General features: G+C 49.0%; 1 protein-coding gene across 1 annotated transcript; it reads right to left on the bottom strand.

Annotated features, from left to right (window-relative positions):
• Nucleotides 1–1,549: 1,549 nt before the first annotated feature.
• Nucleotides 1,550–6,037, bottom strand: B9D1 (B9 domain containing 1). The gene is made up of 7 exons (XM_074919635.1): nucleotides 5,954–6,037; nucleotides 5,709–5,777; nucleotides 5,502–5,613; nucleotides 5,337–5,433; nucleotides 4,806–4,868; nucleotides 3,524–3,591; nucleotides 1,550–3,345 (listed from the first exon to the last, which is right to left on the bottom strand). Exons 1-7 carry the CDS (start codon nucleotides 6,017–6,019, stop codon nucleotides 3,200–3,202), a joined length of 621 nt encoding a protein of 206 aa, XP_074775736.1. The 5' UTR covers nucleotides 6,020–6,037; the 3' UTR covers nucleotides 1,550–3,199.
• Nucleotides 6,038–13,738: the final 7,701 nt, after the last annotated feature.

Below are 13,738 nucleotides of genomic sequence, written 5' to 3'. Positions count from 1 at the left end.
GGAGGTTAATGGCCAATTTCACTGTCTGGGAGAGACTTAAGCGTAACAAAACGGGAGGTACAGCGCCAGCTGACAGCCTCACACTGCTACCAGGGGTTTGGAACTTCAGTTTTGAATAAAAGGGAGAATGATTAACTAGGAAATGAGCAGGGTGGTTACAGCTGCCTGGAGAGTGGGCAAAAGGAAATTACTTTGAGACTCCACTACAGTAAGGCTGGGTTTTTCTGGGTTTTGACTGTTCTTACAGTGTGGCTTCTTTTAACCTTTTAATTGCAGCGACCACTTACGGGTCATAAATCCCTTCCTTATTCGTGTCACCCGCTCTCGGAGCACAGCATTGTGTCTGTCTTTACTCCCATTGTCAGAGCAGAGATTCTCTCCAGGGTGAAACAGCTGCAAAATCTCTGCCACGCCTGAGCACCAAAGGCAGTTTTCCAGAAAATTATAAAGGCAGCAGCGAGCCTGTCCCTGGGAGGAGTGTGTTTACGCGAGGTATCAACAGATGCCTCCTGGAACAAAGGAGCAGCATTGAACTCGGGAAGCCCTTACTGAAAACATCACCCCACACGTGCCCTTGGGGAAGGGGCAAAAGCTCCCACAGCAAAGCGCTGGTAAGCTAAACAGTTTTAAGGCCTTGAAGAAGGTATGTGAGGCTCTTAACAAACATGCTTGAGACACTGAGGAGTGAGAAAACCCCCCAAACCTCCACCAAATCCAGACACAGTAGCCAGAAAGCCCTAATAATACAGGTAGCAGCATGGGATCTGCTGACAGAGCCACATATCTTAAATACTGTTTTATGGGGTTTGAGGGTTTTGTGGGGTTTTTTTTTTGTTTTTTTTTTTTTTTTTTAAAAAAACCCTTGCTTTTTCACTGTTTTAACCTTTCTTCTGAGGGTCTCTGCAGCTCAGCTGTGAACAGTGAAGCTGTGCAAACGCACCAGTTGGTGTTGATGGGTCTCGGCGTGGTAAGCGTCCAACTACTTGTATGAAACAGAAGCAATTCAAGAGATCAGTTGTAGAACCATGCTGCAAAGCTGTGTGTGAGTAAATTCACTGCACCCCTGTGGGCTCAAAGTTTGGGCTCTATCTGGGCTTAACAGGTTTCTCATGACTTGAAACTCTGTTGTGCAGTTTTGTTCTAATTGGAATGGGGGCAGGTAACCGAGCTCAAGGGAAAAAAGATATTTAAGTGGTAGTAGGTTTAATGTTTGTCTTTCAAGTATTTCAAACACAGATTTTTATCCTGCTACTGTAGATAACTGCTTCCCAAATCCTTTTGAAAAGGAAACAAAATTCCTCGCGTGTCCTCTGAGCCAACAGGAAATACTTACTAATTTGGATTCCAACGTGACTCAGTTGAGAGATTACAACAGTTGCCAAAACAACTGGTGGAATTGCTTACTGGAAGCATAGAATCAACAAAAACAAGATAGGAAAAAAATAAAGAGATGAAAAATCATCTGTAACCATGTTTGGAAAAGTATTTATAAATAGTAGAAAAGCTGCTAATGTGCACAGTGAAACTACAGTGATCACATTATCTTTTCAGAAATTATATTTATTCATTCACACTGCTCAGCGTGAAATAATAACTATCTCTAACTGGCTGCTTTGTTTGATGCCTGTCCTGGAGGCTCTGCAGTTCAACACTGTGTGTTACCACTTGTATTTCCACAGTTTCAAGGTTCTGATAGTTCACTTCCAGGGTGGTATCATGTTAAGTCATTCCCACAGCCATCCCCCGCTAGTTGCAGTCAAACACAAGAGATGACATGCCCAAATTTAAATATGAAAATGACAAAGCAATTAGACATTTCAGTGTAGCATAGGCTTCTTTCTGTTTTGTACCTGGAAGAAGAGTAGATCTTGGATGATTTAGGACTTAGAAACATCCACTCTGGCACAAACACATAAAAGCCCTAGCACTAGGAAGACAAACAAATGTATTTAGACAATGGGGTTTATTCAGCCTAAAAGAAGAGCACTCCCAGTTGCTCTGAGGGCGATTCACTGAGAGGCCACAGCAGGACACAGAGGGAGAAGCTCTTCAGGCCGAGGGCGACCACTGCGAGCAGCTCTGGAGCTCCCGTCACCCCCAACCACCATCGTTTGGGTCCGGCTCAGAGGTGACGCAAGGGGAAAGAAAACCTGAGTGTGGCAGACTTGAATATCCCCGTGTTGCTTTTTTTACTGCCTTTTGGTGATGGAACCAGCTAAGGAAAGCCACGATGTGTTATCTGCGCAAGGTCCTGGCTGGAAGGATGCAGCACAGTGCCTCTGGCACCCGACCTGGAGCTGAATGCGGCTCGTGGCTGCACACACAGCTGGCTTACGCCCCGCTTTCTCTGCAGAGCCTTCTCTAAAGTTTAATTTTTAGTCAATATCTGCACTTAAAATGCAATTTGTTCTCCCAGAAGTTAAAACCAGGCAACAAGGGTATGTTTAACACCACAGTTTCTCTAATTCCTCTAAAATAAACTGTTTTTTTTTTTTTTTTTCCCCTTCCTGAAGTTTAATGCAGGAATAAAATCTGGAAATGGAAGAGTCAATCATGTTGTTCTAAATGTTAAGGTTGCTTCACTGGAAAACATGGAAAGGTTTGTTTCTGCAGCTATTTGAACTAGCTGCGCACACTCTAAAGGACTATGTGGGATTATAAAGAAAACTGCTGTTGCTTTTGCAGAGGGAAGCGCGTGGCACAGAGAAGTGTGTGTGCATTTCACTGGGACAGTTCCATATTCCCTCCTTTTTGGAAGGTGTAATAATTTCAGTTTCCCATTTCTACCACAAAAAACATTATATAATATTTCTTTTATAATTATATAATATATATAAGATCTGGGTTTGCAATGATGTTTTAAACACACAAAACCAGCTACAAGTATGAATTTTCCTATTTTTTAAGTATATAAAGAGTCTACAAAAGGCTGTTATAAAAAATATTTTGTTACAGGTCTTACTTTGAGATACTCATAAAAATGCTAAATGTTATCTCATGACATTAATTTACATAATCCTTCAACCTGCTTACTGAAAGGATTATACTTAGCTAATTATTCCAAAGCCTCCTGGGCTTGTGTTTCTTTTGGAATAAAGTGAAATTTTCTCAGTTTAGACAGATACTCATTTCTCTTTGCCACAAAAAGCCCTGAAGTGCTTAACATCTCGGTGAGCCATTGAGCATCTCATGCCTGAGTTCAATACTTATGAATCCCTTCCATAACAGGCACCAGAGAAGGGTTCTGCATGTCACTTGGGCTCACGTCGTAGCCCAGCTTCTTCATATCTTTGGTCACTACGTTGAAGGAAATGGTCACAAAGCCTTGAGATCGCACCCTTGTTACTAGAAGAAAGCAGATGTCAATAAAAGTGGTTAAGAGAGGTTTTTGAGTAGTTGTTGAACTCCTTACGTATCCAGGTTGGACTCAGCAGGACAAGTCTCTTTTATCAGCGGAAGGTGGATGGCCGAGCTGGGGCCTGCTGTCGTGCAAGGGCTGCTGTCAGGAGCTCGAGGGACTTACCTTCTCTTCCCTCTCCCTGTGCCACCACTCTGGGGTCAGTAAATTCCGGACGTCTCCCTGTGAACCAGCTCGGAGAAAAAAATAGAAAATCATTAACTGTATATATTCACTAGTGTTTAGATTTGATAGAGTTCATTATCTGCACGCTAAAAAAACAAAGGCGGGGTTTAATGAGGCTCCCAGCTTCTGTTTGCAGTAGAGAGTTTTGAAGACTGATTCACTTTATTGCTGATGTACTTTGATCAAAGATAAGTTTTGTCTCTCTGAGGAAAAAAATGAAACCGATTTCATACACATTATATGATAAATACAAGTTATCTCTGGCCTAGATAGAATCTTTCTGTGGCAAAGATCTTTTTGAAACTGGTTCAACTCTTGATTACCTGGAGTGACAGGGAGGGTGGGATACTTTGAATACATCGTAGGTGCACAGAATACAAAAGTGTACCAATTAGAGTGTAGATTCTACAAAAAGGGTATCAAAAAGAGAAGTAAATCAGTTGAATCCTGACTGTTGGGCATAGACGTTCCCATGGTGAGTCTGACCCAAAGTGTTCAAGTGCCACAAGGCTGGCTCTGTGCAAGGGTGGCTCCGTTGGTACAGGCAATCCACAACCATAAACCAATTCAGACTGTACTTAAACAATAAAATGGAAGGAAAAAGCCTTAATACCCTCAGTTGCTCTGTATAGACTGCTACTTCAGAACAGGTGTGTATGTAACAAAGTTTATTATAGCAAAGGCATTCCAGATGGAAGAAAAAGTAGAACTGAGACTTCATTTTCCATGTTCTGCCTTTGCTTTCCAGGTTGCTCTTAATGTGGCTATCCTTCAAGACAAGCCCCGAGCTGCAGTAAGATTTAGGGATGGACTGACTGCAGCCTACCTCTTTAGAGTCCAGTGACAATTAAAATGCTCAGGAAAATGAGTCTAAGTAGCACCTCTGCAAGTCACATCACAGACACGAATCAACCTGTGGAACGTGGAGCTGCCGCTCTACAGGACTCATGTATCAGTCTTCTCTGCTGAAATGAGTTCTTTTTCAAACCAACAGTGTTCAAATGTGAGGATGAAAAAAAGCCAGGTTAGCATTACTTCAGGCAGGTAGTTAACTGTTTTAAGAAAGCTCTTCAAAAGACCTAGACACCTACAAACATGATTTTACCTACAAAGCCATCTGCTGATGATACGAAGTATTAACATGTATGCACCAGTGAGTGGCTGGATATACCTCTGTGACTAAGAGCAAGAAGGACTTTTAAAAAAAGTCTTTAATTATTACCTTGTAAACTTCTGCAGCCTAGATGTAGACTCTGGAACAAACATAGCAATGGTTCTTGTATGCCTAAAACAAACATGAGATGCACAGAACTTAAGTAATGAACAAAACATTGCTGGCGAGAGTTATATTTATAAAGGTACCAGAATTTCAGACACAACAGATGACTAAACAGCTCAAAGTATAAAACTTTTCCTTCCACAAAGAAAGGGTTTGTTTGCATAAGAAGATTGCATCTTTCCCCATTTCCAGTGGTAGGAATGAAAGCTTAACGTGCTGAGAGTGATGGGGGAGCAGTAACATACTATGCTGCATATCTGGGCTTCCTACATACCAGTTTTGACTTTACAGTTGTCTACAGGGTTACTAAAAATTATCTGATAACCAGGGGCTGCTGCTAGAAAGATCTGTGCTCTTTGCACCAAACAGACAAGACATGAAATGGAGATATGGGAACATTTTTGTTTCTGAAACAACATGGTAACTGGAAAAAAAATCTCTGTTTCAGTCCTGAAAGACAGGTTGTCACCTCACCTTCCGGGTGTGAAGGGAACATGAACAGCTCCATAACCTCTGACCACATCGTTTCCAAAGAAGTCAGGTCCGTAGACGCTGACGACAATCTGTGGCCCTGCAAACGAAGCGTGTGTGAGCGGGGTGCCTGCCCCGCCAGCTGCATCCCCCCGCCCCAGCACTCACAGCCGGATGGGTTGGTGCTCTTGAAGGTAATGTCGATGGGGAAGTTCCAGACGAGTGTGGTGGGCGAGACGTCGCTCTTGGAGGTGATCTGGGAGATGCCCTCCTCCAGGCCCTGTGGGGCGAACGTGGCCTGAGCCAGGGGCCTGCGCTGAGCCCAGCACACGCGGCTGGCAGGCTGGGTTTGAGGGGCGCACGGTGGGGCCTTACCGCGGTGGGAACCCAGTCCTGGCCGTAGACGAAGCAGAACTTGCAGTACAGATCGTCGAACCCGGGGAACTGTGAGGGAGAGAGGCCGTGTTGGGGGGAATGCCTGGGGCTGAGGGCAGCCTGCCTTGCTCGCGTCGGGGCTGAGGCCCAGCCCGCCCTACAGGCCTCCGGGCGGAGACGGGGCCGCCTTAGGGCACCGGCGACCGAAGCAAGGCCGCGTTGCCGGCTCCCCCCTTCCCGCTCACCTGCCCGCTCTCGATCTGCCCGTTGACCGCCAGCAGGAAGACGCTGGGGCTGCCGGCGGCCGCCATGGCGCCGGGCGCGGCCTGCCCCGTTACCATGGAGACGGACGGCGCGGCGGCGGGGACACACTACCGCGGCGAACGGCGCTTCGCCGAGCTCCGGCGCGGCTCCCCGCCTCCCAAACGCGGTGGGGATCGCCCCCAAAATCGGGCAGCCCGTCCCGGGACCAGCCGTATCCCTCACCCCGCCCGCCCGGTGCGGGCCGTGCCCCGCCGTCAGCGCGGCCTGGCCCGGCAGCCCCCTCACCCCCATGGCTGCCCCACCAGGCCTGAGGGGCCGCGGCTGATATTTTGAACTTTCTACATTTATTTTTTTCTTAAGATTAGCCAGTGTCAACCCCAGTAAGCTCTTTTTAAAGCCCAGCCAGGCGACTGGGCCCTCCCCTCAGCAGCAGGCGCCGAGGACGTGGCCACTAGATGTTGCTGCCGGCCAGGCCGAAGCGGCTTCGTCCTCTCCCAGAGCCACGAGGTGTTTCCCAGGGAGGAAGAGCATTCGGGATCGGTGGGGAATGGTGCTTTTTGTAGCCTACGGAGGGTTTCCCTCGCTAGCCACGCTGATGTGGGGAGGGTGAGAGGCCGGTGGGGTTGTCAGTGTCCCGCAGCAAGGGGATTATTCCCCCGGCCTCACAGGAGCAAAGCCATGCCTGGATAACATCCTTGTCTGGATGTGGCTGCACATACTGTGGGAGGGGGAGGAAATGGGATTGTGCTGGTTTAATTAGCCTGCTCTAATTAAAAGAAGGGAGTGAATTTTATGGGTAAACAAGGCAGATGAGTGTGCTGAGGCTCTGCAGAGCTGAAACCGCTGAAATCTGCTGACCAGGTCTTAGTGTTTCCCCACAGAGGCTGCCCACACGCACGGAGGCTCGGCCACCATCTGCTGCGCTTCATCCCTTCGCCTCCTTTCTGTGTCCTAACAGCGCTCCCCTTGTTGAGAACGGTCCGGGGGGGCATTTGATTGCCACCAGACCCTCTGGGGAAGGATAGGAGGAATGAAGGAAGCCCTGGCTCGGTGTGGGTTTGGGTTTCCTGTGCTGTGGTTCAGAGACCTTTCACACATGGGCTGCACAGAGATGCAGACTCGCGGGGCTGGGACAACGCCTCAGTCCTTCTCCTCATCCACGAGCTCCATTACGTCTCCCTTTTGGCAGAGCTGGTGGAGATGGCTTTGCAGCTTTGGCTCTCTGCAGTGCCACACAGTGGGCTGCTCACTGCAGGTGTCTTTCCTTAAGGCAAAGGGACACCCCAAGGTACCACTTCTGTTGAAAGGGCTGGTGTGGCTTGTCTTGGGCTGAAAGTAGACTACCATTACATGTCATGCTAAAAAAATACTTTCCATATTCCAGCAGACTTATTCTCTCAACAGATATTTCAACTCAATTTTCCAGGTTTTATCTGAGTTTTAATTTTTTTTAACATTCAGCGAGAAAATCTGGCCAAGAATGGGAGAAAAGCAGGAGGGATGGGAGGGGATGGCTGAAATGTTATCCTTTTTCTCCCCTGCCCCTCAGAAATGCTTCAGAAAAAATAATTCATTTGAACTGAAAATTATCAGGGGGGGAAATAAAGCAGTTCTTGACCAGCTGTCTGATGTAGCTAGCAAGGCTGTTTTAATTAACACTACACTTGGCTACCAGCTATCTCAGACCTAGCTAAGAGCCAATTTAAGGATGTTTTTCTTGCCTGGCAAGTGATATACAGCTGCTGGAGGAGTTAATATCAGCACTGGGAGACCTTCCCCATGGCAGAGCGAAGGCAGCACAGCTATTCAGCAGCTATGAGTCATCTGTACCTGCTTGTGGAAGAAGGACTCTGTCCGCTCCCGGTCATAATGAGACCTTTTTTTTTTTCTTTCCTCCCTTGTTCTAATTAGTTGCATTTTTAATCTTTGTGAGTAGAATGAAATCCCAAGCAAGGAAACATTTTTACACTGCTGGAAAACTTAATTAATGATTCATCAGAGAGTTTGATTTCCAAGTGTAATGAAAATTTGTGGATCACGGTGATTCTGTGGGCACTATTTAATGATGTTGCTATTTCTCTTGGCCACACAAAACTTTCCCCTCTTCTCTTGGCCTCGCCCTGATCCTGTGAGGTGTGAAGGGACTAACGGGAATCCTCCCAGGGGTGTTCAGGGCCGCAGCCACGGGAGGAAGCGCGTTTGCTTGCTGCTCCCTGACTTGTCACCTCTTGCAGACACTGTGCCCATGTTGGGTCCTGGCTCTAGAAGAACGACTCCTAGTCCCTTTAGCACTGACCTCCCTGCACGAGTTGTGTTGAACAGCTACAGAAATGATGTTTTCTTCATTTCCAGAAAGACCCAGGCGTCAGAAAAATCCAAATTGCTTGGAGCTCTGTCACTCAGAGGTTCTGAATCAAGCCGATGTACCTTGGTCTGACCCCAGAGCCACTCAGGCTGCCTCGCTCCAGGGCCGATGGGCTCCCGGGGAGGCCGGAGTGCTGTGGTGCTCAGTAGGGGTTGACTCCACGCTTGTGTGGGTGAGGGCTGAGCTGGCCCTCGGAGTGGGGGAGCGGTTGGAGGCTCTCCTCATCCTGGGATGAGCTGTCAGGCAGTGACAGAGGGTGATAAAGCTGGTGCTGGGTCTTTCAGACCATGCCTGTTGCCCATCACCCTGTCTCTGGGCGTAATTGCAAGAGCAGTAGAGCTCTTGATGCAAGGGGCACATCTTGGCACTGCTGCTCACTGCTGCCTGGGAGAGAAAGCACTTTGAAGTCCTGTGCTGCGGGGAGTTACCCAGAAAGCAGGTGCTTTGTCATCATTACCTTTTCAAGTATGATTAAACCAACCCTGGGGCTGATTTGCTGCTTCCAGCAGGTGCTCGGGGAAGGTAGGTGAGACAGAAATGACAATACAGTGGCACAGTGCAAAAGTTTATTTTTAATCCCAAATATTTATGATCAACACCTGCTAAATGGCCAGTGAAATACATTTTATGGTGCCATTAATCTGCAATAAACCCATTTTATTTTTAGACTATTTGCACAACATTGCCAGCCTGACTCATCCTTGCCTGCATTTTCTCTCTGCGAGGAGGCTGCCGAGAGCTTCCCTGCCCTTTGTCTTAACAGCCGGTTACTTCTGTTCACAGAGCTGTGCCCACCTGCTGCTCAAATCAAACGGCGTGGAAGGAGGATAGTCTCGTAACATCAAACGACATACCAGAGGAGGATATTCTTGCTGTAATTCTTGCTGAATATATTTACCTGGAGATTTTTTTTTGGTGGGAAGGTAATTGGGAGAAGGCAGGTGGGGCGAATTTTTGCGTTAACGTGTCTGAACGCTGTGAGCCAGCTGGGAAATGAGGCCCGGGGGGTCCTGGCTGTGCCAGGAGGGTCCCTGTCACCCTGGGTGCAGCAGGGAGGGGGTTTTGCCAAGGTGGGGAGGGGACACACTGTGTTTTGTAACCCCGGGCCAGGTGTGAACCCAAGGAGACTCACTCCATCCTCAGCCCAAGTATGTTTTACCAATACCCCCCCAGGAGCAGAAAAGCAGGGCAAAAAGCCAAAGCAGACAGTTCAATATTCAGTATTCTGCTCCCTCTCTGTACACTGGGTAGTTTAGCAGGTTGGGGTCCAGCTCTGACACCCCCTTGCCAGTGTGGCCACCAGCCCTGTGCCAGACAGAGCACCTCTGGGTATGGGAGGTGTCGCTGCCAACGAGCTGTGAAATGTCCAGTCTTCTATGGAGAATTAATTTGTATTGGAACTTGTTACCATTTGCGAGATTTTTTGTTTGTTTGTTTTTAATGAGGAAAATTAATTAGTGCCTTGGTCTGAGCCAGTCAGAATAAATGAACATGCAGGCAGGAAGGGGGAGAGGGTGAGGAGGGCTGGAGAAGTTGGTTCCCAGCGGTGCCATGGGATTTGATGAGGGCATAACGAGTAAGAGCAATAACCAGGCTCTAGGGAGGGGAAGCGAGCCCCTTCCTGCGTGTGGGCTCTGCACCCGGGGGGTGGCTGTGTTTTCGGGGGGTGACTTGGGTGGGAGAGCTGCTCTCTGCTCCTGCATCTGCCACAAACCCTGGAGACGTTGCCATGGGCCTTGGGCAGCCTGTACCTCCGAGTGCGGCAAAAATCAGCCACTCCAGGGGATTTCAATCAAAAATTCAAATAATTAATCTGGTTCCTTTCCTGTGGTGTGACATAATGAGGATTGCTGGCATTTTCTCTTTTTCCCCACTAACAGATTTTTTTTTTTTCCCACTGGATAGTCCAATGGCCACAGCTGGAAAAAACCCCCCAGCCCTGACCTACGAGTGAGCACACACAAGGGTCCCAGCACGAGGAGCAGCCTGGGTACGAAACCCTCCTGGACTCATCAGCGTTGAACCAGGGAGCCTGTCCATGCCACCACACGTCCCTCTGTCCCCTCCCCGCCTCGGCAGAGAGCTGGCACTGGGGCTGGCCCCACTGCGGGAGGAACGGGGCTGCCTACATGAACACCATTTTGCTGGAAGAGGATTGAGCACCCACGTGCCATGAATTTGAGGATCCCAGGAGGACTGCAGCAGGTAGACATGTTGAGCTGCTTAAAAAAAAAAAAAAGACATGGAGATTTCAGGCAAAATGTGCTGCCAGTGCTGCGGCTCTTCCTCGTGTGGGAGATGAGATGGCCCCAGCCATTAAAACACAGCCACGTATTTAAAGCTTAAGAGGGAAGGTTTAATGGATAAAGTCAATTTAATTATTCATCCTAAGAAAGCTTGTACAAATATCAAATGCTTATTAGTATTCATGCAACCTGTATGATTTCACAACACTGACAGATTAAAGGTTGTATCTAATTGCACTGAGGATGGATTCAGAGTTGGTTGGGTTTGTGGGGTTTTTTTAAATGCTTTTTTTTTTTTTTTTTCTCCCCAACCTGACAAAGAGAATTTCAGATTAATGCCATCTGAGATTTAACCTTGAAACAGAGACCATCTGAAGTCTCTTCAAATCACTTTGTGATGGATTCCTCTGCCCCTTCCTCAACATGGTTGTTTTTAATCCTCGTTTGATCCCTGTTCCTTGAACGCTGCCGAAGTGGCACGGGGCGAGCCCAGACCGACGCAGCGCTGCCGTCCCTGTGGGCTGTGGTTTTGCTGAAGCGGAGAGCAGTGGGGCAGAGTCTGGCTGACAAATGGACGCGACTGAATTATTGTTAAAAATGCAAAATAGAAATTGATCCAATGAAATAATAATGACTTGCATTTACCCAGCGCTTTTCCCTTCTGATCTTAAGCAGCGCAACCCTCACAGACAGCCTGTGGAAATTGCTTAACACTGCAGAGAGTCAATCAGCAGGAAAATTAACACTGGGTGATGTTAAACTGTTTCTCTGTGCCTCTGGTCATGACCAGGCTTGGGCTGAAGACCCAGTTCTGGGAGCTCAGGGGGTTTTGTACCTCAGCATCCAGGTGACCGTCCCCAAAAGAGCCATCAGGGAGCAATTCATGGTCATTATCTGGCCTTAAATAATTCAGTCGGAGCTTGACTCTCCCCACGCTGCCAGGATGTTCCTGCAGACTCATGGAAGGAGCCGTTTTGGGTCCTGCTAAGCTTCATGGGGTTTGGGAATGTGTGGCTTTGGCAGAGGGGACAGGCAAGTCCCCTGCCCCACAGCCACGAGGCAAAGGCTCATGGCAACCTCCCAGGCGCCGTGGGCTTCCCTGCGCCATGGGGGATGGAGCCCAGCGGGAAGGAGGGAGCGGGGCCCTGGCAGGGCTGGGGGTGGGACGGCCACACGTAGCAGGAGGCAGTGAGGAAGACCTCGGCCTTGGCGGGGCAGGAGGGAAGGGCCTGGAGCCACGCGGCACAATCAGACGCTCTTGGTTGAGAATATCAGAGCTGCTGGAGGCGAGTAAGTTCCCCGTGGTCTGACGTACGGTAAAGACTCGCACCCTGGCCTCAGAGAGACGGTTGCATCCCCATCAGCATCCCCACCATCTTCTCGACCCTGGAGTAGGAGTTTGCATCCAGCAAACTATAAGAAGACATCTTGTCTTCACTAATTGCTCTCAGGACCAGGCTCCTGCCTTGTCCTTCCCTCCTGCTTTGTCAAGAGCCTGTTCCATGTCCCCAGCCCCTGGGATGGTCTTGGTGCCACGGCAGGGAGGCTGTGCCAGGGAGGTCGGGTCCCTGGGAGGCAGTGAGCCTCGCCAGCTGCTCAGAGGCAGCAAAAGCCCTTTAAATCCCTTCTGCTTTTGGCTGAAGCAGCTCTGAACCTGCAGTTCCCAGCTGAAGCTCGTGCATGGGTGTTGTCTGGGTGCCCCACACCTTACAGGAGGGACGTTGTGGGATGGAGACCATATCCCAGTCTTGGCAAGCTGCTTGGACATCGACTGAGCTCAGAAATAAGAAAGAAAAAGTTATTTTGTTCTGCTGATGCCCCTGATCCAATGCCTTTCATACAGGGCTGCCACCATGGTGTGGATCGGGACAGTACAGACCCACTGTGCGTTCGCTCCGTGCCACCAACAAACTGCCAGCCTGGGGAGCTCTTCATGGGTCTGATGTGTTTATTCTGGGTCTGGGTTTTTGCCTGTGGGATCCCTTGTGCTTGGCTGGGGCAGGAGGAAGAGTCCCAGGAAAGAGATGGATCCCAGAGCAGCCCAACCCCAGCGCTCCTGGAGGCACCACAAGATGTAACCGTGGGCAGGGAAAACTTTTTTTTGCAACTCCCTATGCTTCACACTCCTGCTTGGAATGAAATGGTCTTATTTAGGCATATTTTTAGACTCATAAAGCACAGGTTTGCCAAAAAAGCTTCTAGCAGCAGAGGTTCCTGCCTGAAATTGGATTTTTCTTTCCTTGGCTGGAAGCCTCTGGTCAGGAAAGTGACAAGTGGCAGAGAGACTTGGGTTGGAGAGACAGCTCTGCTCCGGCAGAGTGGGGCAGCACTGTCATCCCCACGGCTCATCCATCTGCTGAGGATGGACTGTGTCTGCAGCTCAACCCCCCTCCGCAGCACCTCAGCTCCCCGTGAATCTGGAAAGAGGCTTTGGAAAGGTGATAGGAAAAAGGCTTGTTCCTTTTGTCCCCACTCCAGAGCAGGCAAGGACAAAGACCTTCTAAATTTGTTCCTTTAAAAAAAAAAAGTTTTATAATTGAAATTTAAAAAAATAGGAGACTTTCCCTCCTCTGCTCCTCCAGCAGCAGGGCAGCTCCCTGAAGAGCTGCCTGACTTCCCTCCGATGGGCTGCGGCATCCCAGGGCTGTGCTGGGCCAGGGCTCCCCTTGCTGGGGCTTCACCAGGGTTTATTCCCAGCGGTGTAATAAGCCCCTTCCCTGGCAACAGTTTGCTCAAAGCTCCTACTCTGTGAAACATGTTGGTTTTAACAAATACTTCTTCACAAAGGAGATGGTTCACAACATCAAACCCACCCCCAGCCCTTGCTGTGTATTTTGGGGGAGGAGTTTTCTCGTGTCTCCAGCTGCAGCCACACTGGGCTCCTGCTGCAGCAGAGCAGGAGATGCCTGTCCTGTCCCGTTTCATTTCTGCTAGCATAAAATAAAATAAAATAGCCCCTTGGCTGCTTTTTAACCTGCTGGAGCCTCATTTAATGCACTCCAAGCTGTGGTCCCCACGGCAAAATGGTGGCTTTGGTACCTGGATCTGATGCCCCCAGTGTTCGGCCATCTCACACAGGTGATTGGGGCCCAGGTGGGAGACGGGGCAGAGCCAGGACCAGGGGCCACAGGAGCGACTCTCCAAACTCATCCCCA

This window comes from Athene noctua, chromosome 15 (assembly GCF_965140245.1).
Source record: "Athene noctua chromosome 15, bAthNoc1.hap1.1, whole genome shotgun sequence".
NCBI classification, from domain to species: Eukaryota; Metazoa; Chordata; class Aves; order Strigiformes; family Strigidae; genus Athene; species Athene noctua.
This window is presented reverse-complemented; position numbering and strand designations above follow the sequence as displayed.